The 22,953-nt window shown below is 42.0% G+C and overlaps 1 protein-coding gene and 1 long non-coding RNA gene across 2 annotated transcripts; one reads left to right on the forward strand and one right to left on the reverse strand.

The window, feature by feature from the left end:
- Positions 1-1,607: 1,607 nt before the first annotated feature.
- On the forward strand, positions 1,608-2,546 carry LOC120988058 (olfactory receptor 5V1-like). Its single transcript, XM_040415922.1, has one exon. The coding sequence runs from the start codon at positions 1,608-1,610 to the stop codon at positions 2,544-2,546; it is 939 nt and encodes a 312-aa protein (XP_040271856.1).
- A 7,718-nt stretch (positions 2,547-10,264) lies between these two features.
- Positions 10,265-12,918, reverse strand: LOC120987233. Its single transcript, XR_005775962.1, has 3 exons — positions 12,814-12,918; positions 12,107-12,193; positions 10,265-10,329 (listed from the first exon to the last, which is right to left on the reverse strand). It is a non-coding gene; the product is annotated as an uncharacterized LOC120987233 (long non-coding RNA).
- Between the last annotated feature and the right edge of the window lie 10,035 nt (positions 12,919-22,953).

Here is a 22,953-nt window from a genome sequence, read left to right on the forward strand (position 1 = left end):
CTGAAATACGCCCCTATATGCTTTCACCAGAAATAACTGCAACAGTGCAGTATGTATATATTTTTCTTTTTTTACTGTAATGCGCCCCTATACGCTTTCAACAGAACTAACTGCAGAAGTAAACTGAGAATATATTTTTCTTGTTGGACTGAAATACGCCCCTATACGCTTTCACCAGAAATAACTGCAACAGTGCAGTGGGTATATATTTTTCTTTTTTTACTGTAATATGCCCCTATACACTTTCAACAGAAATAACTGCAGAAGTGAACTGAGAATATATTTTTCTTGTTGTGCAGAACTACGCCCCTATACACTTTCACCAGAAATAACTGCAACAGTGCAGTGAGTATATATTTTTCTTGTTGTACTGAAATACGCCCCTATACGCTTTCAACAGAAATAATTGCAGAAGTGAAATGTGTATATATTTTTCTTGTCGTACAGAATAAGATACCAAGATATAAGCCACTAAAGGCTTTTCAACATAACACTTGCAGCCCAATAACTAATTGCTGGAAAGACAGAGCTGTCTAATGACTATTTGGATCCCCAAAAAATCTTTCCCTGCACTTGTAAATCACTTTCCTATCAATGTCCCTAGCGCCTTCTGACGTCTCTAAGATGCTGTGAAATGATTCCTCCCTATCCTTTCCCTGCACTTAGAAATCCTTTTTTTTTTTTTTAAACATAGAGGCTTTTCCAATTGCTGTCCCTAGCGCCTTTACACATTTGTCCCTGCACTCTGGATGCTGGAAAATGTCTGATTGTAAGATGGCCACAGTATTTATAGGGCAGTGACATCCCAGGTGGCTGGCTGCTGATTGGCTGCATGCAGGCATGTCAATCTGGAGATACCACCTTCCCAGAGTTCCTTGCCCCATGTCCTCAGTCTTCACACGTGTAACCGCCATTTTAGGAAAATTGCGGTTCGTTACCACGCATTCGTTGCAAATCAAATTTTTCCTGACATTCGGATCGAATTCCACTTCGTCAGCTTTGATTCGCTCATTTCTAATATTAACATTCAGCTCGCAGACACTGCCATACACATTTTAGTCCATATTGGCTGCTACAATTGTTCAGACGGCCCATACATGTTTAATTTAACTGGGCGATAGATGGTAAATCTTTCTGGGAACATGCTTTTAATGAAAGACCTTTATTTCATGGATAATCTTTCTCTGAATGAAAATATTAAACGTGGCTGACTGCTTTCCAGATGATCATGGTCCGTCATCGGTCGTAGTTTAATTTAAATAAGCTACGGTAACATTCACTTTGGTTGAAATCATCCATTTTGCTCAACTTTAGGCTATGTTCACACCTCCATTGCGAACTCCGGCAGAGAAACAGCCTGCTGGAGTGCACCGTATCTGGATAATGCTGCACACTGCTGCATCCCCATTGACTGCATTGGGATCCGATGGGGATCCAGCCGCCTTCCGGCAGTAATGGTGGCTTTTGGCCGGATAAAAAGTCATTCTTGCAATGCATAATATGGTCTGATGTGCTGTCTCTTTTTTGCAGTGATAAACTGTAATGCTTTGAGGGCGAAGTTAATAATATACCGTTCAAAATCTTTAGCTTTTTTTCATTTCATAATTATGCATGGAAATTACTCCTCAATGTACATGGACTTCCACCTCTTGGCATTTACCAATTATGAAAATGTGGAGCTGTTGATTTTCATTAGCCTATTGACACTGTATTTGCTTTGTGTACTTGAAAATGTTCTCGTTAACATCATCGTATGTCTGACCCCCCAGCTGCATACACCCATGTATTTTTTTCTATGCAACCTCACAGTCCTGGATATTATATATGTTTCGGCTATCTTACCAAAGTTAATACTGATCACAATCACAGGAAACACTAGTATATCCAACACAGGATGCTTCACACAAGTATTTTTCTATGTTTTTTGCATTGGAACTGAGTTTTTCTTACTTGTGTGTATGGCCTATGACCGATATGTGGCCATTTGTATTCCTCTACACTATAGGCTTATTATGAACCACAGGACATGCTTAATTTTAGCCGCATTCTGTTGTAATCTTGGCGTGTTCAATGCAATAATGTATGCTCTGCTAATATCTCATTTATCCTTCTCCAGCTCTCGAGAGATCAACCATTTCTTTTGCCACATGAAATCAATACTTCAGCTCTCCCGCAGTGATGCAACTAGCATTGGGATTTTGATAACTGTAGATGGTGTTTTATTAGGGTTCTTCCCATTTATACTTATTCTGGTTTCTTATATATACATTATATCTACAATTCTGAAGATACATTCAAAGTCAGGAAGGCACAAGGCTTTCTCAAGTTGCTCTTCTCATCTTACAGTTGTTTTATTATTTTGTTTGACCTCTCTCAGCCTTAATATGAAACCAGAGACTGAGTTTTCTCAAGAACAGGACAAATTGCTATCTATGCTGTACATTGTCGTTGCTCCTATCTTAAACCCATTGGTGTACAGTTTAAGAAACAAAAATGTCCTACAAGCCATCAAACGGCAAATCTCAAGAACAAGTAAGATGTGGTAAAAAAGAAAGAAAGAAAGAAAGCAGAATTGCAACTTTCTCTGTAACAGGACAAGATGCTGTTCATGACTTACATTACTGTGGTTCCGATATTAAACCCACTGGTACAGTGTACATTTTGCTCTGCTTCACTTATCTGAATAGGGCTAAACTTCAAAACCACACATGACCTATGGACTAGTGTGCTACTGTTTTTAGAAATAAAAAGAGTAGCACAAAAAAATAAGTGTAACACTCCAGAGTAGGAGCATTTCTTTTTTTGAGCTGATTTATTGTATTTCACATAATGTGGATGTAATCTTAATATATGACATGCTATTGATTTTTTTGATTGGGTGACTAAAATAATAGATGGCGGAGGTGCAGTAGACATCGCTTATCTAGACTTTAGTAAGGATTTTGATACTGTCCCACATAGAAGGCTTATCAATAAATTGCAGTCTTTGGGCTTGGACTCCCATATTGTTGAATTGATTAGGCAGTGGCTGAGGGACAGACAACAGAGGGTTGTAGTCAAAGGATATAACAAAACAATAACAAATACAGGTGCACTCTGCAATCTACCTAAACCCTCAAATTGATTTTAAAATTGAGAGATTAGTCAACATGTCCTACGGTGTAGAACATGTCTAAGCCCGGGCACCACGCCAAGGTTTCTCAAGTAGCCCGGGACCTAACACTCTCCTACCTGAGCCGTATGGGCGATACCAGGAGCCAGTGGGCAAATTACAGGAGCATAAGGCCGACTCACAAACAGCTCACCAGTTACCTCCAGCATGTAGCCATGCTTCCAATGGGAGGAGGGAGGAGTCTGCGAGTCCCACTCAAGACTGGCTGATATAGCCGAGGCTTCACAGGTGCACCTAAATGTGACCTGTAGATGGAAAACAGGAACATTTAAATTGGAGTTTATACACCTCCAGGAATCTCTATATATACAAACTAAGAAGACAGGTTGGCATTAGCAGGAGCTGCTCAAACCCACATGCAGTTGTGCATATATATAGGGGAGCAGATCCTGCACTTGTGGCCCGTTGCTAATGGCAATCCCCAGCAAAATGCATACGATGGAGGATGCCCGCGGCGAACCACAAGTACCACAATAGACATCCTACACAAGGTAACAAGTGCGGATGTTGTAATTAATATAACAATATAACAAAACAATAACAAATACAGGTGCGATACCAGGAGCCAGTGGGCAAATTACAGGAGCATAAGGCCTTGTGGTTCGCCGCGGGCATCCTCCACCGTATGCATTTTGCTGGGGATTGCCATTAGCAACGGGCCACAAGTGCAGGATCTGCTCCCCTATATATATGCACAACTGCATGTGGGTTGAGCAGCTCCTGCTAATGCCAACCTGTCTTCTTAGTTTGTAGTCAAAGGAGTATATTCAGACCATGGTCTTGTTACCAGTGGGGTACCTCAGGGATCCGTTCTGGGACCCATATTGTTTAATATCTTTATCAGTGAAATTGCAGAAGGCCTCGATGGTAAGGTGTCTTTTTGCTGATGACACAAAGATTTGTAACAGGGTTGATGTTCCTGGAGGGATACACCAAATGGAAAAGGATTTAGGAAAAGTAGAGGAATGGTCAAAAATCTGGCAACTAAAATTGAATGTTGATAATTACAAGATAATGCACCTGGGGCGTAAAAACCCAAGAGCAGAATATAAAATCAGTGATACAGTCCTAACCTCAGTGTCTGAGGAAAGGGATTTAGGGGTCATTATTTCAGAAGACTTAAAGGTAGGCAGACAATGTCATAGAGCAGCAGGAAATGCTAGCAGAATGCTTGGGTGTATAGGGAGAGGCATTACCAGTAGAAAGAGGGAGGTGCTCATGCCGCTCTACAGAGCACTAGTGAGAGCTCATTTGGAGTATTGTGCGCAGTACTGGAGACCATATCTCCAGAAGGATATTGATCCTTTGGAGAGAGTTCAGAGAAGAGCTACTAAACTGGTACATGGATTGCAGGATAAAACTTACCAGGAAAGATTAAAGGACCTTAACATGTATAGCTTGGAAGAAAGACGAGACAGAGGGGATATGATAGAAACTTTAGGGAATCAACAAGGTAAAAGAGGAGAGAATATTTAAAAGAAGAAAACAGCTACAAGAGGACATAGTTTTAAATTAGAGGGGCAAAGGTTTAAAAGTAATATCAGGAAGTATTACTTTACTGAGAGAGTAGTGGATGCATGGAATAGCCTTCCTGCAGAAGTGGTAGCTGAAAATACAGTGAAGGTGTTTAAGCATGCATGGGATAGGCATAAGGCCATCCTTCATATAAGATAGGGCCAGGGGCTATCCATAGTATTCAGTATATTGGGCAGACTAGATGGGCCAAATGGTTCTTATCTGCCGACACATTCTATGTTTCTATGTCATCTTCTTAAGATGTTATTTTCTCGCCCACTAGCCCATACAGTTGGAGATGACAGGGCTGGAAGTTGGTTCTGGACTAAATGAAAACACACTAAAAACGATTATTTGAAAGAAAATGATAATGTATCATTCTCCTCTACAGCATTAGATTTCCAGATTAGTTATATTACTGCCAGATGTTATCTCACACGCCAACCACCAGAATACTCGTTTCCATGTAGATCTATGATCTCAAATGATCCCTCCGTTTCACGGTCATCAGGTCCTTTTATCCATTCCATGACTACAATAAGATTGGCAAGAAAGCTGATGGCAGTAACTATAAATTTCACCAAATCTCCAAGGAAGGAAAGGAGCTTGGACCAATTGATTTTTTTCTGCAATGAGAAAGGAAATAGTGGTTAAAGTGATGTTGAGGATCTTAAAAGGGGTGACTGGGCACATAGGATATTGGGGGTAATAGTATTTACAGTACACAATAACATTCAGATCCCCTGTGCAGGAAAAGTATGTGCACCCCTATATATGTCATAGCCAGTTCTTTTCACCTGATCACCATAGATCTCCTTCGTAGCAAGTCCTTTAGGGGCAGAGCTACAGGGAAGAGCACATGGTAAAGTACAGTAGGTCTGGCCCCGTACAGATTTTCTATTAGGCCTCTGGAGCTTAAAGTGTTATTTCCACTGCCAGTTTTGATGGCTGATATCGGCATGATCCTTGTAAGCAGCAGTCAGGGGTGGCCAGAACTACGGAAACAGCTGAGCGGTCTGTGCTGTGCGGTTTCGGTAACTCAGGAGCTCGCTGTGCTGCGCTGTTTGCATACCTCTAATTCACTTAGAAAGTGACAGCTCCTCCTACGTCTTTTATTATAGAAAAATCTTGTACATAAAGGTAAATATGGGTCAGAACATAGCTACCAACAGTCCTGAATTGTCAGGGACTGTTTGTCATTTTAAGAGACAATCCTGGCAAATTCTGGTTGTCCCAGGTGGAGAATGGTTCATACGTAGACAAGCCTCCCCCACCCCTAGTTCTTTTGAGCCATGGGTTTAAATGCTCTGAATTTATCAAAATGAGTGTTGGTAAGTATGTCATAGTGTGAATCTTAGGAATATGTAACATCTGGATTCAGAACAAAGAAGGATAAATCTCCACCCCCCTAAAAAATGATTCTTCTCTGAATATCACACTCATCAAGGAGGTTTTATTTTGTATGTAGGAAAGCCACACACGGTGACTCTGGTGGATTTAAGGTTGTGGTGGCACTGTATGTGCAAATTCTCCATATGGACCCTCCGAGGGGTCACGATGGCCAAGAATTATAAGGTGATGGGATTCTGAAAGGGGAAAACTCAAGGACACATTGAGTGATGGAAGACAATAACCAAAGGTTTTATTTGTATCTGTTTTCTTAATTTTACATTTTGGATCTTTTGGCACCAAATGTGGTGCCAATATTCAAAAAGGGACCCAAAAACAGAGCCCAGAAACTATAAACTGGTGAGTTTAACATCTGTCGTGGGTAAACTGTTTGAAGGTTGTCTAAGTGATGCTATTTTGGAGTACCTCAATGAAAATAAGCAAATGATGCCATATCAGCATGTTTTCATGAGCAATTGGTCATGTCAAACTAATTTAATCCGTTTCTATGAGGAGGTAAGTTCTAGACTTGACCACGGCGAATCAATGGATGTCATACATCTGGACTTTTCCAAAGCATTTGACACTGTACCACATGAAAGGTTAGTATATAAAATGAGAATTCTTGGACTAGGAGAAAACATCTGTATGTGGGTAAGTAACTGGCTCAGTGATAGAAAACAGAGGGTGGTTATTAATGGTACACATGCAGATTGGGTCACCGTCACTAGTGGGGTACCACAGGGGTCAGTATTGGGCCCTATACTCTTTAATATATTTATTAATAATCTTTTAGAAGGCTTTCATAGTAAAATATCAATTTTTGCAGATGACACTAAACTGTGTAAAGTAATTAACACGGAACAGGACAGTATACTGTATATATATATATATATATATATATGCAGTACAGACCAAAAGTTTGGACACACCTTCTCATTCAAAGAGTTTTCTTTATTTTCATGACTATGAAGGCATCAAAACTATGAATTAACACATGAATTATATACATAACAAACAAGTGTGAAACAACTGAAAATATGTCATATTCTAGGTTATTCAAAGTAGCCACCTTTTGCTTTGATTACTGTTTTGCACACTCTTGGCATTCTCTTGATGAGCTTCAAGAGGTAATCGTCTGAAATGGTCTTCCAACAGTCTTGAAGGAGTTCCCAGAGATGCTTAGCACTTGTTGGCCCTTTTGCCTTCACTCTGCGGTCCAGCTCACCCCAAACCATCTCGATTGGGTTCAGGTCCGGTGACTGTGGAGGCCAGGTCATCTGGCGCAGCACTCCATCACTCTCCTTCATGGTCAAATAGCCCTTACTTTCAAAGTTTTCCCAATTTTTCAGCTGACTGACTGACCTTCATTTCTTAAAGTAATGATGGCCACTCGTTTTTCTTTACTTAGCTGCTTTTTTCTTGCCATAATACAAATTCTAACAGTCTATTCAGTAGGACTATCAGCTGTGTATCCACCTGACTTCTCCTCAACGCAACTGATGGTCCCAACCCCATTTATAAGGCAAGAAATCCCACTTATTAAACCTGACAGGGCACACCTGTGAAGTGAAAACTATTTCAGGGGACTACCTCTTGAAGCTCATCAAGAGAATGCCAAGAGTGTGCAAAGCAGTAATCAAAGCAAAAGGTGGGTACTTTGAAGAACCTAGAATATGACATATTTTCAGTTGTTTTACACTTGTTTGTTATGTTTATAATTCCACATGTGTTAATTCATAGTTTTGATGGCTTCAGTGTGAATCGACAATTTTCATAGTCCTGAAAATAAAGAAAACTCTTTGAATAAGAAGGTGTGTCCAAACTTTTGGTCTGTACTGTATATATATATATATATATATATATATATACACTACAGTGGACATTATGCTGCTACAAAGGGATCTGGATAGATTGGAAGCTTGGTCAGAGAAGTGGCAGATGAGGTTTAACACTGACAAATGTATACAGAGAGGCTGAGCACTCTCCCAATGGACCACACAAAGACTATTCAAAAATTATTAGATTTATTACACCAATATATAGATCTAAAAACAAAATAACAATAAAACAAAATATACAATGAAAATACACATTAATTAAGAATAATATTAAAATTGTTCAAATTGTTCAGATAAAAAGCATAAATACTTAAATAGCGGTGGTAGACAAAAGGATAATATAGGCAAAAAGACCCGCACATCAGCTGATGGACGTCCTGATTCTAACGATTTGAATCGACCCCTTTTCACCCTGATGGACTCTTATGGCACATAGCGAATATTCAAACCATTTAAACCCTTGAAGTGACAGAGCTGTAATCAACCTCTTTACCAAAGAATCTCTACACGGAGGGCTACATCATTCACACTGCACCTGCTGAACTGCTACAAACAGGTACCGCCGAATCTGACCGCTATTTAAGTATTTATGCTTTTTATCTGAACAATTTGAACAATTTTAATATTATTCTTAATGTGTATTTTCATTGTATATTTTGTTTTATTGTTATTTTGTTTTTAGATCTATATATTGGTGTAATAAATCTAATAATTTTTGAATAGTCTTTGTGTGGTCCATTGGGAGAGTGCTCAGCCTCTCTGTATACATTATTAATCTTTTTGACTGGGTGAGTCATTAGGCTTAGTAGCACCCATTCATAGTTATAGGCGATAGAGAGCCACCATACTCTTTATATTATCTTAACACTGACAAATGTAAGGTTATGCACATGGGAAGGAATAATACAAGTCACCAGTACATACTAAATGGAAAAACACTGGTTAACACTGATATGGAAAAGGAATTTTAGTGGACTAGCAAATTAAACTGTAGAAACCAGTCTCAGGCAGCTGCTGCCAAGGCCAATAAGATAATGGGTTGTGTCAAAAGGGGCCTAGATGTCCGTGATGAGAACATAGTCCTGCCACTTTACAAATCATTAGTCAGACCACACATGGAGTACTGTGTACAGTTCTGGGCTCCTGTGAACAAGGCAGACATGGCAGAGCTGGAGAGGGTTCAGAGGAGGGCAACTAAAGTAATAACTAGAATGGGGGGACTACAATACTCTAAAAGATTATCAAAATTAGGGTTATTAACTTTAGAAAAAAGACAACTCAGGGGAGATCTAAAACTATGTATAAATATATGAGGGGTCAGTACAGAGATCTCTCCCATCATCTATTTATCCCCAGGACTGTGACTGTGACGAGGGGACATCCTCAGTGTCTGGAGGAAAGAAAGTTTGTACACAAACATAGAAGAGGATTCTTTACGGTAAGAGCAGTGAGACTTTGGAACTCTCTGCCTGAGGACGTGGTGATGGTGAGTTCACTAAAAGAGTTCAAGAAGGGCCTGGATGTATTTCTGGAGTGTAATAATATTAGAGGTTGTAGCTACTAGAAAGGAGTCGTTGATCCAGGGAGTTATTCTGATTGCCCTAAAGTGGGGAAAATTGTCTTCTACCTCATATATTATTTTTTTTGGCCTTCCTCTGGATCAACTTGTAGGATAACAGGCTGAACTAGATGGACAAATGTCAAATGGAGAAAAAGAGAACTGGATCGCACATCCACAAGCTATGCTTTGATCTAATTAACCTCGCTTCTTAGTGCAATATTCAGTGTACTGCCCCCTATACTGCATGCTTATACAAGAGGCATTAGTGTACATTTTGATCAAAAGGCATAAGCCCACTCACTGCGTCAAGGTTGCCTCTTTGAGTGGGACCTACTCTAAACTTGGCGCAGCACTGCAGGCCGACCTCCAAATTTGGCTTTGGCACTGTGCGGCAACCGCCAGCACCACAGCACCGCACCAGCAGGCTGCAGGACCCAGCAGCCAAACAGCACCCCTGCTGCCTGGCAATGCCACCTCGGCACTGGGTCCCACCTACCTACCAGCACAGCACCACAGCAACAATGGCCACCACGCAGCACCGCACCATGTGAAAAGAGGCCACCACGTCGCACTGCCCCATCTGAACTGGATGGACAGATGTCTATTTTCAGCCTTATAAACTATGTTACTATGTTACTATGAATATTATGGTGGTTGTGTTTGTCTTAAGTCTCTTCATTCCTATAAGATTCTTGGTTTTGGGAGGGAAATTATATGTCATAAATTCAGTCTAGTATCAAGTAAAATACTCCAGAAGTGTCTACTTCGAAGAAATTCTCCTCGACTCACCCAAGGATCTTCTTCATCCGAGACGGTTGCTCCTTTGCTGGGACAGGTCTTTCTATAAAAATCTGAAAAAGAAGAATGTGAATAAGCCTTAACAATCTGCTCGCCCCTCATCCTCTCATTAAATCTTGAGCGAGCCACGACTACAGATGTGACCCCTGGGGAAATGGGTGATTTATGGAGAGAAGTTACAGAACTTAGGTAACATGTTTGTATAATATTGATGGTAAATAGTTACTCACAAAATCACAGAATAAAGTGGTCAAAAGGCAAAAGATGCTCAAAACCCTTTATGCTGTAGCGCATTACTAACCGGGGGAGCAAATCCTGCTCATGTGATCCGTTGCTAACAGTAATCCCCATCAAAAATGTATACAATGGAGGATGCCGGCAGTGGACCACATGTACCACAAAAATATCCTACACAGGTCTTAAAAAGCAGAAAATGCTCAAAACCCCTTATGCTGTAGCACTTTACTAACCGGGGGAGCAAATCCTGCTCATCTGATCCGTTGCCAACAGCAATCACCACCAAAAAATGCATACAATTGAGGATGCCCGCAACAGACCACATGTAAGACAAATGTGCGGATGGGGCTTATACGAAATATAAAATCACTGAAAATGGTGCACTACAATTGTAGATGCATATGACAATATATGGCTAAACCCTCACACTGATATTAAAATGAGACTTTCACCAATATATTCTTATATCAAGAACATACCAGAAAAAGACACAAATGCAATTGCACTCTGCAACCAGCACTCCGCCCTGCCTCCATGCTGGATGTTGAATGAGGCATTGGTGTACATTTTGGCCAAAGCGTAATAAGCCACTCACCACGTCAAGGTCGCCTCTATGAGTGGTCCCTAACACTAGTTCTTACCTGTTTATGGGCCATGACAGCCACACAAAGTCCAGGGAGCACAGGTACAGCATGAACGCCAGGCACACTCTGCTTTTAACCCCGTCCGGTGCCGTTACAGCTTTCATCGGATCCAGGGATGCAAGTACCAACATGCATGCTGAGCCCACTATATACTTCTCCTGGAGCCAAATGGCTACTGGTAGGCCCTGTAGAAGTAGACTCAGTTTTATACTGACTTTAAAACCAGCCTCCAGGGCAGATTAACTGGTCAGGTGTGCATGGCTGCATGGAGATCGCCACGCCAACCAATATATACTACAAAGAAAAAATGTGGGGGATTCAGTCAGCACAACCCTATATGCAGGTGCACATCGCTATGGCGAAATACATATACAAAGAAAAAGACACAAATGCAATAGCACTCTGCAACCAGCACTCCGCCCTGCCTCCATGCTGGATGTTGAATGAGGCATTGGTGTACATTTTGGCCAAAGCGTAATAAGCCACTCACCACGTCAAGAACATACCAGAGCCCGCGCACCCCATCAAGGTATCTCAATGTGGCACAGGACCTATGCCGTATGGACAATTTATGATAGGTGCATAAAGTCGGAGAAAAGGATGAGATCTGCACACCCTAAGTGGTGGGTGCTTGTAGAGGAGATACGTCATTCTATTCCAAGGATATTACATATACAAACAAAATCACTGAATAAAGTGGTCAAAAGGCAAAAGATGCTTAAGATGGTCAAAACCCCTTATGCTGTAGCACATTTTTACCCGGGAGAGAAAATCCTGCACATGTGGTCCGTTGCTAACAGCAATCCCCATGCATACAATGGAGGATACCCGCAACAGACCACATGTAAAACAAATGTGCGGATGGGGCTTATAAGAAACAGAAAATCACTGAAAATGGTAGATGCAATTGACAATATATGGTTTTCAGTGATTTTAAATAGTTATTTACCCCAATCACCGTCTCCTGTATACGGCACAGCAGTCCCAAAACAGGTCAAAGCCTTCATTGAGGGGGCAGAACAGCCGGTGGAACAACCTACAATAAAATGTGAGACAATTAAAAGAAAAGCAGATTTCAAAATAAGAAGTGACTTATCAGGGGGGCAGTAATGGGTGTCAGTCGTCACTGCTTTCCTGTAGTAGTGATGGATTTGACACTTATGCAGGCAACACAATTGTATGGGGCCCCAGAGATGGGGAGGGGGGTGAATTCCCCTGGCAACTATATCCGTGTCGTTAGGCCATGGATTCAGTTGAATACAGCGGTGAAACAGGAAGCTGTGATCTCCACCATTAACCCTGCGAATGACAGTCTGGTGCTGGCAGCAAGTGACGTCATATCAACTTCTGCGCCTGGCCACCAGACAGACCAAAGCAGATCGCCAATGACTGATCTGTTCCATTTGTCGTGGGGAACTGGGCTAACGGAGTGTTCACCCACAGGCAGAATATTTTGCTGGGAGGCACATAAATGGGAATTTCCACAATGTTTTGGGCCATTCCAGGGTTGGGGTCTACTTGTCCCAATGTTGGTAAGTATGTACTTAGATGAGGCTTCACTTGGACATAACATGGACATATCTAAAGAAGAGAGCTCTGATATACAGTATAATAGAACTGATAGATGTGGGATAATGATGTTATCATCTGACTCACCCCAAATACAGATTTCTTCATCCATCTATAGAAGTCCAGTAATTTGGACGGCTCTGCTCCGGGGGGCACTGTTTGTGCATTATCTTAGAGAAAAAATTAGACCGTATTGTAATTCCTGGAGCATACGATAATAAGTAGGAAAAAAATATTTTTTTTCCTATTTCCCTTCTCTAATATAAAATATGGTAAATATTTTATCTTGATAAAGTATCAGTAAACATTTTAGCAACCATGAAATGTCCTTGAGAAGGGACATAAGGGAAAATAACCCTTATGTCCCTTCTCAAGGACATTTCATGGTTGCTAAAATGTTTACTGATACTTTATCAAGATAAAATATTTACCATATTTTATATTAGAGAAGGGAAATAGGAAAAAAATTGTTTTCATCAGACCTCAGATCAGACCACCAATGTAAATTAACCCCTTAAGGACTTATGACGTACCGGTACGGCATGTTTCCCAAGTCCTTAAGGACCCATGACGTACCGGTACGTCATGTGTATTTCCAATCACCGCCACGCGGCAGGCGGTGATCGGAACCCCGTGCCTGCTCAAATCATTGAGCAGGCACCTTGGCTAAATGTGCGGGGGGGGTCCCGTCAATTCAGACCTGCGGTTTGCGGCTTTACCTGCGGTTTGTGGTGGCGTGTGGCGGTGCCATCGGATCCCCATGCGGCTGTAGGGGGGACACGATGGCATGGAAGGCAGCGCGATGCCTAAGGAAGGCATCGCGCTGCCTTCCGGTGATGAGCCTGTGAGATCCAGCCCCCTGGATCTCACAGGCCGGAAGCTGTATGAGTAATACTCACTGTATTACTCATACAGCCAATGCATTCCAATACAGAAGTATTGGAATGCATTGTAAAGGATTAGACCCCCAAAAGTTCAAGTCCCAAAGTGGGACAAAAAATAAAGTGAAAAAAAAAGTAAAAAAAAGAAAGTTTTCCCCCCAAAAAATGTAAAGTTTCAAGTAAAAATAAACAAAAACTTCATTTTCCCCTAATAAAGTTAAAAAAAAATTGTAAAAAATAGGGGGAAAAAAAAAGTATACATATTAGGTATCGCCGCGTCCGTATCGACTGGCTCTATAAACATATCACATGACCTAATCCCTCAGATGAACACCGTAAAAAATAAAAACTGTACCAATCTAACCGTCACCTCATCCCGCAAAAAATGACCCCTTACCTGAGACAATCGCCCAAAAAATAAAAAAAACTATGGCTCAGAATATGGAGACACTAAAACATGATTTTTTTGGTTTTAAAAAAGCTGTTATTGTGTAAAACTTACATAAATAAAAAAAAAGTATACATATTAGGTATCGCCGCGTCCGTCTCGACCGGCTCTATATAAATATCACATGACCTAACCCCTCAGATAAACACCGTAAAAATTTTAAAATAAAAACGGTGCTAAATAAACAATTTTTTGTCACCTTACATCACAAAAAGTGTAATAGCAAGCGATCAAAAAGTCACACGCACCCCAAAAAAGTGCCAATAAAACTGTCATCTCATCCCGCAAAAATCATACCCTACCCAAGGTAATCGCCCAAAAATTGAAAAAATTATGGCTCTCAGACTATGGAAACACTAAAACATGATTTGTTTTGCTTCAAAAATGAAATCATTGTGTAAAACTTACATAAATAAAAAACAAGTATACATATTAGGTATCGCCGCGTCTGTATCGACCGGCTCTATAAATATAACATGACCTAACCCCTCAGATGAACACTGTAAAAAATTTAAAGTAAAAACTGTGCTAAATAAACAATTTTTTGTCACCTCACACCGCAAAAAGTGTAATAGCAAGCGATCAAAAAGTCACACGCACCCCAAAATAGTGCCAATAAAACCGTCATCTCATCTCGCAAAAATCATACCCTACCCAAGGTAATCTCCCAAAAACTGAAAAAATTATGGCTCTCAGACTATGGAAACACTAAAACGTGATCATTGTGTAAAACTTACATAAATAAAAAAAAGTATACATATTAGGTATCGCCGCAACCGTGACAACCTGGTCTATAGAAATATCACATTATCTAACCTGTCAGATGAATGTTGTAAATAACAAAAAATAAAAACGGTGCCAAAACAGCTATATCATGTTATCTTGCCTCACAAAAAGTGTAATGTAGAGCAACCAAAAATCATATGTACCCTAAACTAGTACCAACAATACTGCCACCCTATCCCGTAGTTTCTAAAATGGGGCCACTGGAGTTTCTACTCTAGGGGTGTATCAGGGGGGCTTCAAATGGGACATGGTGTCAAAAAAAACAGTCCAGCAAAATCTTCCTTCCAAAAACCGTATGGCATTCCTTTCCTTCTGCGCCCTGCCGTGTGCCCGTACAGCTGTTTACGATCACATATGGGGTGTTTCTGTAAACTACAGAATCAGGGCCATAAATATTGAGTTTGGGTTGGCTGTTAACCCTTGCTTTGTAACTGGAAAAAAATTATTAAAATGGAAAATCTGCCAAAAAAGTAAAATATTTTCCATTAATTCTTGTGGAACACCTAAAGGGTTAACAAAGTTTGTAAAATCAGTTTTGAATGCCTTGAGGGGTTTAGTTTATAGAATGGGGTCATTTTTGGGTGGTTTCTATTATGTAAGCCTCGCAAAGTGACTTCAGACTTGAACTGGTCCCTAAAAAATATTTTTTTGATACATTTCTGAAAAATTTGAAGATTTGCTTCTAAACTTCTAAGCCTTGTAACATCCCCAAAAAATAAAATATAATTTCCAAAATGATCAAAACATGAAGTAGACATATGGGGAATGTAAAGTAATAACTATTTTTGGAGGTATTACTATGTAGAGAAATGGAAACTTGGAAATTTGAAATTAAAAAAAAAAAATTGGTAATTTTTTTGACTTCATTTTACCAGTGTCATGAAGTACAATATGTGACGAAAAAACTATCTCAGAATGGCCTAGATAAGTCAAAGCTTTTTAAAGTTATCACCACTTAAAGTGACACTGGTTAGATTTTCAAAAAAGTCCGTAAGGTGAAATTAGGGCTGAGTCCTTAAGGGGTTAAACCCCGAATCAGACATCAATCAGATCCCAGATCAGAGAGAAAAAAAATTAACTTACCTCTCCTGTTCTGGACGCCACTGACGCTGCTGCTCCTGGGATCCAGCGCTCTTCTAGGAGAAAAGCGGGATGTGGTCAGTAGAGATGAACGAAGTTCTAAAAAGTTCGATTCAGCTGCTTCGCTGAATTTTCCCCAAAAATTTGCTTAGAGACTAATTACTTTGCCACGAAGCGCATTTTTTGGTAAGTAGCGGGTGCAATGTCAGGGAGCTGCGATAGTGCCGCTCCCCAACATTGTACCCTCACATGCCGCGTTCATACATGATCGCGGCATCTAAGTGTGAAAACTGTGTGAAATTACCATAATTTATTTTTAAATCAAACTTACCGCCTCCATTTGCTTGCGATGGCCTGGCGGCCGCCATCTTGCTTAAAGAACTGGTGCAAAATCTTGCGCGCTTCGGGATGACGTCATCATGTCGGCTAGCGTGGTGATGTCATACGTCACCGAGCACGGGATTTCGACCAAGATCTTTAATCAAGATACCGGCCCATCGCGAGCAAATGGAGGAAGTAAATATGATTTTTTTTTTTTTTTTAACTATTTCAGATTAAATTGATTCGCTACCACGAAGCATGAGGAATCCAAGGAAGGCTTCAAGGTGAATCCAATTTATCCTAAAATTAGGGTCGAATTCCACTTTGCTCATCACTAGTGGTGAGTACAGCGTAAGCACAGGGGGCGCTGTATTCACCACTTCTCAGTCCTGTTGTTCTAATGAGCACTTCCATAATGGAAGCCCTCATTAACATTCACCCCAAAAGACACACTGACATTTTTCCTCCACATTTGCATCTTATAGGGTGAAAAAAACGGTAAGAACATCATTGCTGAGAGGACAAGTTATACCAAAAAAGTCCCTATTGTAAGACAGCTAGAATGTATGTGTATTCACTAGTAAAAGGTGAAACAACACATGGTTAGGTGTGAAGAGATATTACAAATGTGGACACAACATTGCTAAAACCTTCAATTATTTAGAGGGATCCCAACTCTTTAGGTCTAGTTCCAATGGACATACATCTAATACATCAAATACAATCACTCATGAATTGTGATACAACTTAAAGGGGTTGTCTGGCTGTGGCAGCCTCTTCATGCTCAAATGGATAAAGTGTGCATCCCCCCCCAATGGTTTAACCCCTGAAAGCCCTCACTATTATTCTCAGATGCCGCGATCAGCAATGAAAGTGGCCTCTGAGGGGTTCAATGACAGGGGGTGCTACTTTCTTAGGCCTCTTTCACACAGGTATCATGGATTTGGGCCGGATAAGATGCGGGTGCGTCGCGGGAAAATGCGCGATTTTTCCGCGCGAGTGCAAAACATTTTAATGTGTTTTGCACACGCGTGAGAAAAATCGGCATGGGATAGGTGTTGTGTAGATTGCATTATTTTCCCTTATAACATGGTTATAAAGGAAAATAATAGCATTCTTAATACAGAATGCTAAGTAAAAAAGGGCTGGAGGTTTAAAAAAAAAATCTAAAATAATTTAACTCACCTCAATCCACTTGTTCGCGCAGCCCGGTTTTTCTTCTTTCTTCAGGACCTGGGTAAAGGACTTTTGATGACATCACTGCACTCGTCACAAGGTCCATCACATGATCCATCACCATGGTGATGGATCATGTGACAGACCATGTGATGAGCGCAGTGATGTCACCACAGGTCCTTTTCCTCCTGCACAGCAAAGAAGAAAAAAGAAGAGAAGCTGGGCTGCGCGAACAAGTGGATGAGGTGAGTTAAATTACTATTATTTTTTTAACCCCTCCAGCCCTATTTTACTAAGCATTCTGTATTAAGAATGTTATTATGTCCCTTATCACCATGTTATAAGGGAAAATAATAATGATCGGGTCCCCATCCCGATCATCTCCTAGAGACCATGTGTGAAAATCGCACCGCATCCGCACTTGCTTGCAGATGCTTGCGATTTTCACGCAGCCCCATTCACTTCTATGGGGCCAGCGTTGTGTGAAAAGCGAACAAAATAGAGCATGCTGCGATTTTCACGCAACGCACAAGTGATGAGTGAAAATCACCGCTCATGTGCACAGACCCATATAAATGAATGGGTCCGGATTCAGTGCGGGTGCAATGCGTTCACCGTGCGGAAATCTCGCCCGTTTGAAAGAGGCTTTAGTGAAATTCAGCAAATTTTTGTAAACCTCGCTCATCACTAGCTGTGATAATCGGAGGAACAAAGTGAGTATTTACTGTTTGTTTGTTTTTTCACTGCCTGTGAAGGAGGCATATCATGGCATATCTACTGTGAGGGGGCACATACAGTATATGGGCATATGTACTGTAGGGAGGCACATATATTGGCATAACTACTGTAGGGGGGGCACATATCTTGGCATAACTTCTGTGAAGGGGCATAACCATTGTGAGGCAGGGGCGGACATTTCGCCTGTGCAGCCGGTTCAGCTGGACAGGGGCCTAGCTTGGGAGGGGGCCCTCCAGCTCAGCTGCCTTTGCGTCAACAGGACGCACAGACAGCTGATTGTAAGGGCCCTTGCACACGACCGTATGCTATCCGAGACATACATCCGTGAGCGGGCTATATGTCCAGCAGTGGCATTGATCGTGCGCACTGGAGCACACATAGGTTACAATGATGCTGTTCACGTTGGGACACCCGCGGGGCTATTGTCCTGCACTCATAAGATCATATGAGTGCGGTACAATAGTCCCGCGGGTGACCCGATGTGCACAGCATCATTGTAATCTATGATGCTGTGTTCTCCCGTGCGCACGATCAATGCCGCTCTGGGACATATGGCCCACTCACGGACCATATGTCTCGGAGGGCATACGGTCATGAGCAAGGGCCCTAATAGTGAAGCAGAGAGCTGCAGGCTCCCCGCTTCACCATTCATCACTCCATCCAGCATGTAGAAGGGGCATCCCTGGCAACCTTTGTCTCACTATCTGACTTGTGTCTTAGGACCTGCTGTGCCATCCACAGCTCTGAGCAGCACGTCCTCAGCTGTATCTGTGATCGCCCCACCTCCTGACAGCCGAGGCCTGTCATGTGCTGGGCACTGGGGCAGCCATGAAGAGCTTGAAATGAGCTCAGCCAGGCCTGTGCTGTTTCATGGTGTTAGTAGCTCCGTCCCCACCTTGCCCTCCTGAATGTGGGAGGCCTGCAGCAAGCCAGCAACTTAGGAGGAATTGAGTGAGGACGAGAGGCTGCCTGTGCCCACTGTCCCAGCCAGACACTGAACTTGACTTGGTAAGTTATTTGTTTTACCCCACCCATCATCCCTGTCCCGCTCTGGCCATCCTGTGACTGTCCCTGGTCCCCACAATGTGAGGCTACATTCACAAGATCTAATGTATTTTGCAGCCTGCGGATCGGCAAGATATGGATGCGGTCTATGTGCGATCTGCATATTTTTTTAGACCCATTTGCAGTCCACATTTTGTAGAGAAGTATAGGACATGTCACAATTTCTGTCTTGTGCAGAACGGACATATGGAGGCAGAAAGCACATAAAAGTAATTTGCTTTCCGCATCCGCATGTCTGTTCTGCAAAGGATAGAAAACGTGATGTCCTATAGTGGTCTGCAACATGCAGGCCAGTTAATGGGTCTGCAAAAAAATGCAGATGGCACATGGACAACATCCATAATTTGCAGATCACAAAATACAGTACAGACCAAAAGTTTGGACACACCTTCTCATTCAAAGAGTTTTCTTTATTTTCATGACTATGAAGGCATCAAAACTATGAATTAACACATGTGGAATTATATACATAACAAACAAGTGTGAAACAACTGAAAATATGTCATATTCTAGGTTCTTCAAAGTAGCCACCTTTTGCTTTGATTACTGCTTTGCACACTCTTGGCATTCTCTTGATGAGCTTCAAGAGGTAGTCACCTTAAATGGTCTTCCAACAGTCTTGAAGGAGTTCCCAGAGATGCTTAGCACTTGTTGGCCCTTTTACCTTCACTCTGCGGTCCAACTCACCCCAAACCATCTCGATTGGGTTCAGGTCCGGTGACTGTGGAGGCCAGGTCATCTGGCGCAGCACCCCATCACTCTCCTTCATGGTCAAATAGCCCTTACTTTCAAAGTTTTCCCAATTTTTCGGCTGACTGACTGACCTTCATTTCTTAAAGTAATGATGGCCACTCGTTTTTCTTTACTTAGCTGCTTTTTTCTTGCCATAATACAAATTCTAACAGTCTATTCAGTAGGACTATCAGCTGTGTATCCACCTGACTTCTCCTCAACGCAACTGATGGTCCCAACCCCATTTATAAGGCAAGAAATCCCACTTATTAAACCTGACAGGGCACACCTGTGAAGTGAAAAGCATTTCAGGGGACTACTCTTGAAGCTCATCAAGAGAATGCCAAGAGTGTGCAAAGCAGTAATCAAAGCAAAAGGTGGCTACTTTGAAGAACCTAGAATATGACATATTTCAGTTGTTTCACACTTGTTTGTTATGTATATAATTCCACATGTGTTAATTCATAGTTTTGATGCCTTCAGTGTGAATCTACAATTTTCATAGTCATGAAAATAAAGAAAACTCTTTGAATGAGAAGGTGTGTCCAAACTTTTGGTCTGTACTGTACATATGGCCCGTGTTGTGTAAATGGGTTAAAAGTGTTGCTTAGACACTCAGGGTCATTTATTAAAGGGATTCTGTCATGAGATTTGAGCCCTATAAGCTAAACATATGGCCAGGTCCATACTAATAACATGAATACTAAACTGCCCTTATTAAACCTGCTTGTGGCTCTATTAGCCCAAAAAACTGGTTTTTATAAGCTGTCACTCACCTACCTAAGGTGCCCAAGGGGTTTTACGTTAATCCAGGGTGCCCGCCCGCACCCCTCGCCGTCTGGTGCCCAGCGCCGCCTTTTTCACCTCAGCCCCGCTTCCGGAATCCTCCCGTCCCTCTGCTAGATCCGGCGCCTGCGCACTAGGCTCAGCCTGATGCGCATGCGCACTTCGCTCAACAAAGCCGCTGCCAGGAGTCCGCGGCGCATCAGGCTGAGCCTAGTGCGCAGACGCCGGATCTAGCAGTGGGACGGGAGGATTGCGGAGGCGGGGCTGAGGTGAGGAAGGCGGCGCTGGGCACCAGACGGCGAGGGGTGCGGGCGGGCACCCTGGGTTAACGTAAAACCCCTTGGGCACTTTAGGTAGGTGAGTGACAGCTTATAAAAAACAGTTTTTTGGGCTAATAGAGCCACAAGCAGGTTTAATAAGGGCAGTTTAGGATTCATGTTATTAGTACGGACCTGGCCATATGTTTAGCTTATAGGGCTCAAATCTCATGACAGAATCCCTTTAAGACCGGTGTTTTAGATGCCGGTCTTAATAACCCCTATATCTGGCGGTGGATCCGCTGAAGTTATGAAGAGGCGGTGGCCTCTCCATAACTTTGGCGCATCCACCGCCGCTTCTAAATGTAAGCCAACTTCCTTGCTGTCTTACATTTAGTGCAAGGTAGTGCACAGAATTATCTGTGAGTGATAACGTGATATTTATGTGGCAGGCCACAATCTGTTTCAAATTATTTTTGTCTCCACATGGTTGCAATTTTTTTATACCAGCATATACGTGATCACTACACCAATACACAGGGTAGCTCACAAGGTTATCTGTAAATGATAGCTAATTTAGGCCTAAATCCATTTCTGTTTCTTTCTCCATACTGTGTCAATTTTTTATTAATTTTTTTTTTTTTTTTTTTTTTAAATATATTAAAACCAGCATAAGGCTACTTATATACAAAAAAATTATCTCAATGCACCAAGTGCGTGTGTGCAGAGATATGTCACACCTCCTATAAACTTATTTACCACATGTGGACTGAGTATATATAAAATTTTACTTTTACTATGATTTCACTTAAAAACGTTGGTGGTAGCAGTGAGACAAAGACGAAAAAAACATACATACATGTAAACACTTATTTTGCCACTATATAAGACCACGGTAAGGTAATACTGGGTGGGTCTTACCCCGTCCTGTAGGTACACGGTCAGGGTTGGTGGGTGGCGACAATGCTCCAGTGTGGTCACAGGCACTGGTGTCCAATTGTAAAGTTGGTATGGCAATCTGGATACTCCTATAATGCCCTGGTCTAGAGCCCTCCCTATATGGATGGTCAGGGGCTATCCTCATAGACCTGCCTCAACGACACAGAGCACCCGACAGGGGCGACCCCATACAGATCCTGTCCCTAAATGGGGCCTATTCCCTGTAAGTCCCTTACTGTATGGCCCTACATGCCATGTTTCATTCCATAAAAAATGGAGCTCATCAGGGGCTCATTGAAATCAGAAGGTTTCTCCAAAAAATACACAGAGAGAGATATACAAAGCGTGGTCACTACAATGTGCCTTTTTGGATATACATTTAGACAGCATTAGGTATGTAGTCTCAACTTACTGTTTCAGTAGAGAGTTTCTTGTAAATACAAGGTGGTGTGGACGGTCAGTGGTACACGTCCCTGCCGGGATATGGAGAGGTGTCCCCAGTGATACCCTCGTCTCACCTCACTGCTGAATGCCGGCAGTGTGAGAACACAGCCCATTCAGCCGCCTAAACTTTTAAAATCAGCGCCTCCAGCTGTGTCCGCCCTCCTGCTCCACCCTCCTACGGTGGAACGCACATGGAACGCACGCCATTTCCATGCGCTCCATTCCACCGGAAGTCGATGTCACGTGATCACTCGGGCTGCCGGAAGTTACATGTGAATGTGTCTGAGCGTCACCCGTCGTCTAGCAACCGGATGACGCGCAGGCACTCCACGCTGATCAGCCGTCTCAGATGCCGGACGGCAGTTTTAAAGAATGCAATCATTCAAAGATGGATTTCTCTGGCAGGTTTCCCATCCATACTTGTTCCTACATGCACTTGGCCATGCGGTGCTTATGAGGAAAATATATTAGACACAAAGGTATATTTATGCACCAAAATAAAGACTATAAATTTATGTCATTTTTGTCATCGGGTATATATAGGGCTAGAAAGAGTATTTCTACGCTATTCTTT

This window comes from Bufo bufo, chromosome 1, assembly GCF_905171765.1.
Source record: "Bufo bufo chromosome 1, aBufBuf1.1, whole genome shotgun sequence".
Classification (NCBI taxonomy): domain Eukaryota; kingdom Metazoa; phylum Chordata; class Amphibia; order Anura; family Bufonidae; genus Bufo; species Bufo bufo.

What these genes read in the sequence shown, in the direction of transcription:
- LOC120988058 (XM_040415922.1), top strand. Translation starts at nt 1,608, where the DNA reads ATGCATGGAAATTACTCCTCAATGTACATGGACTTCCACCTCTTGGCA.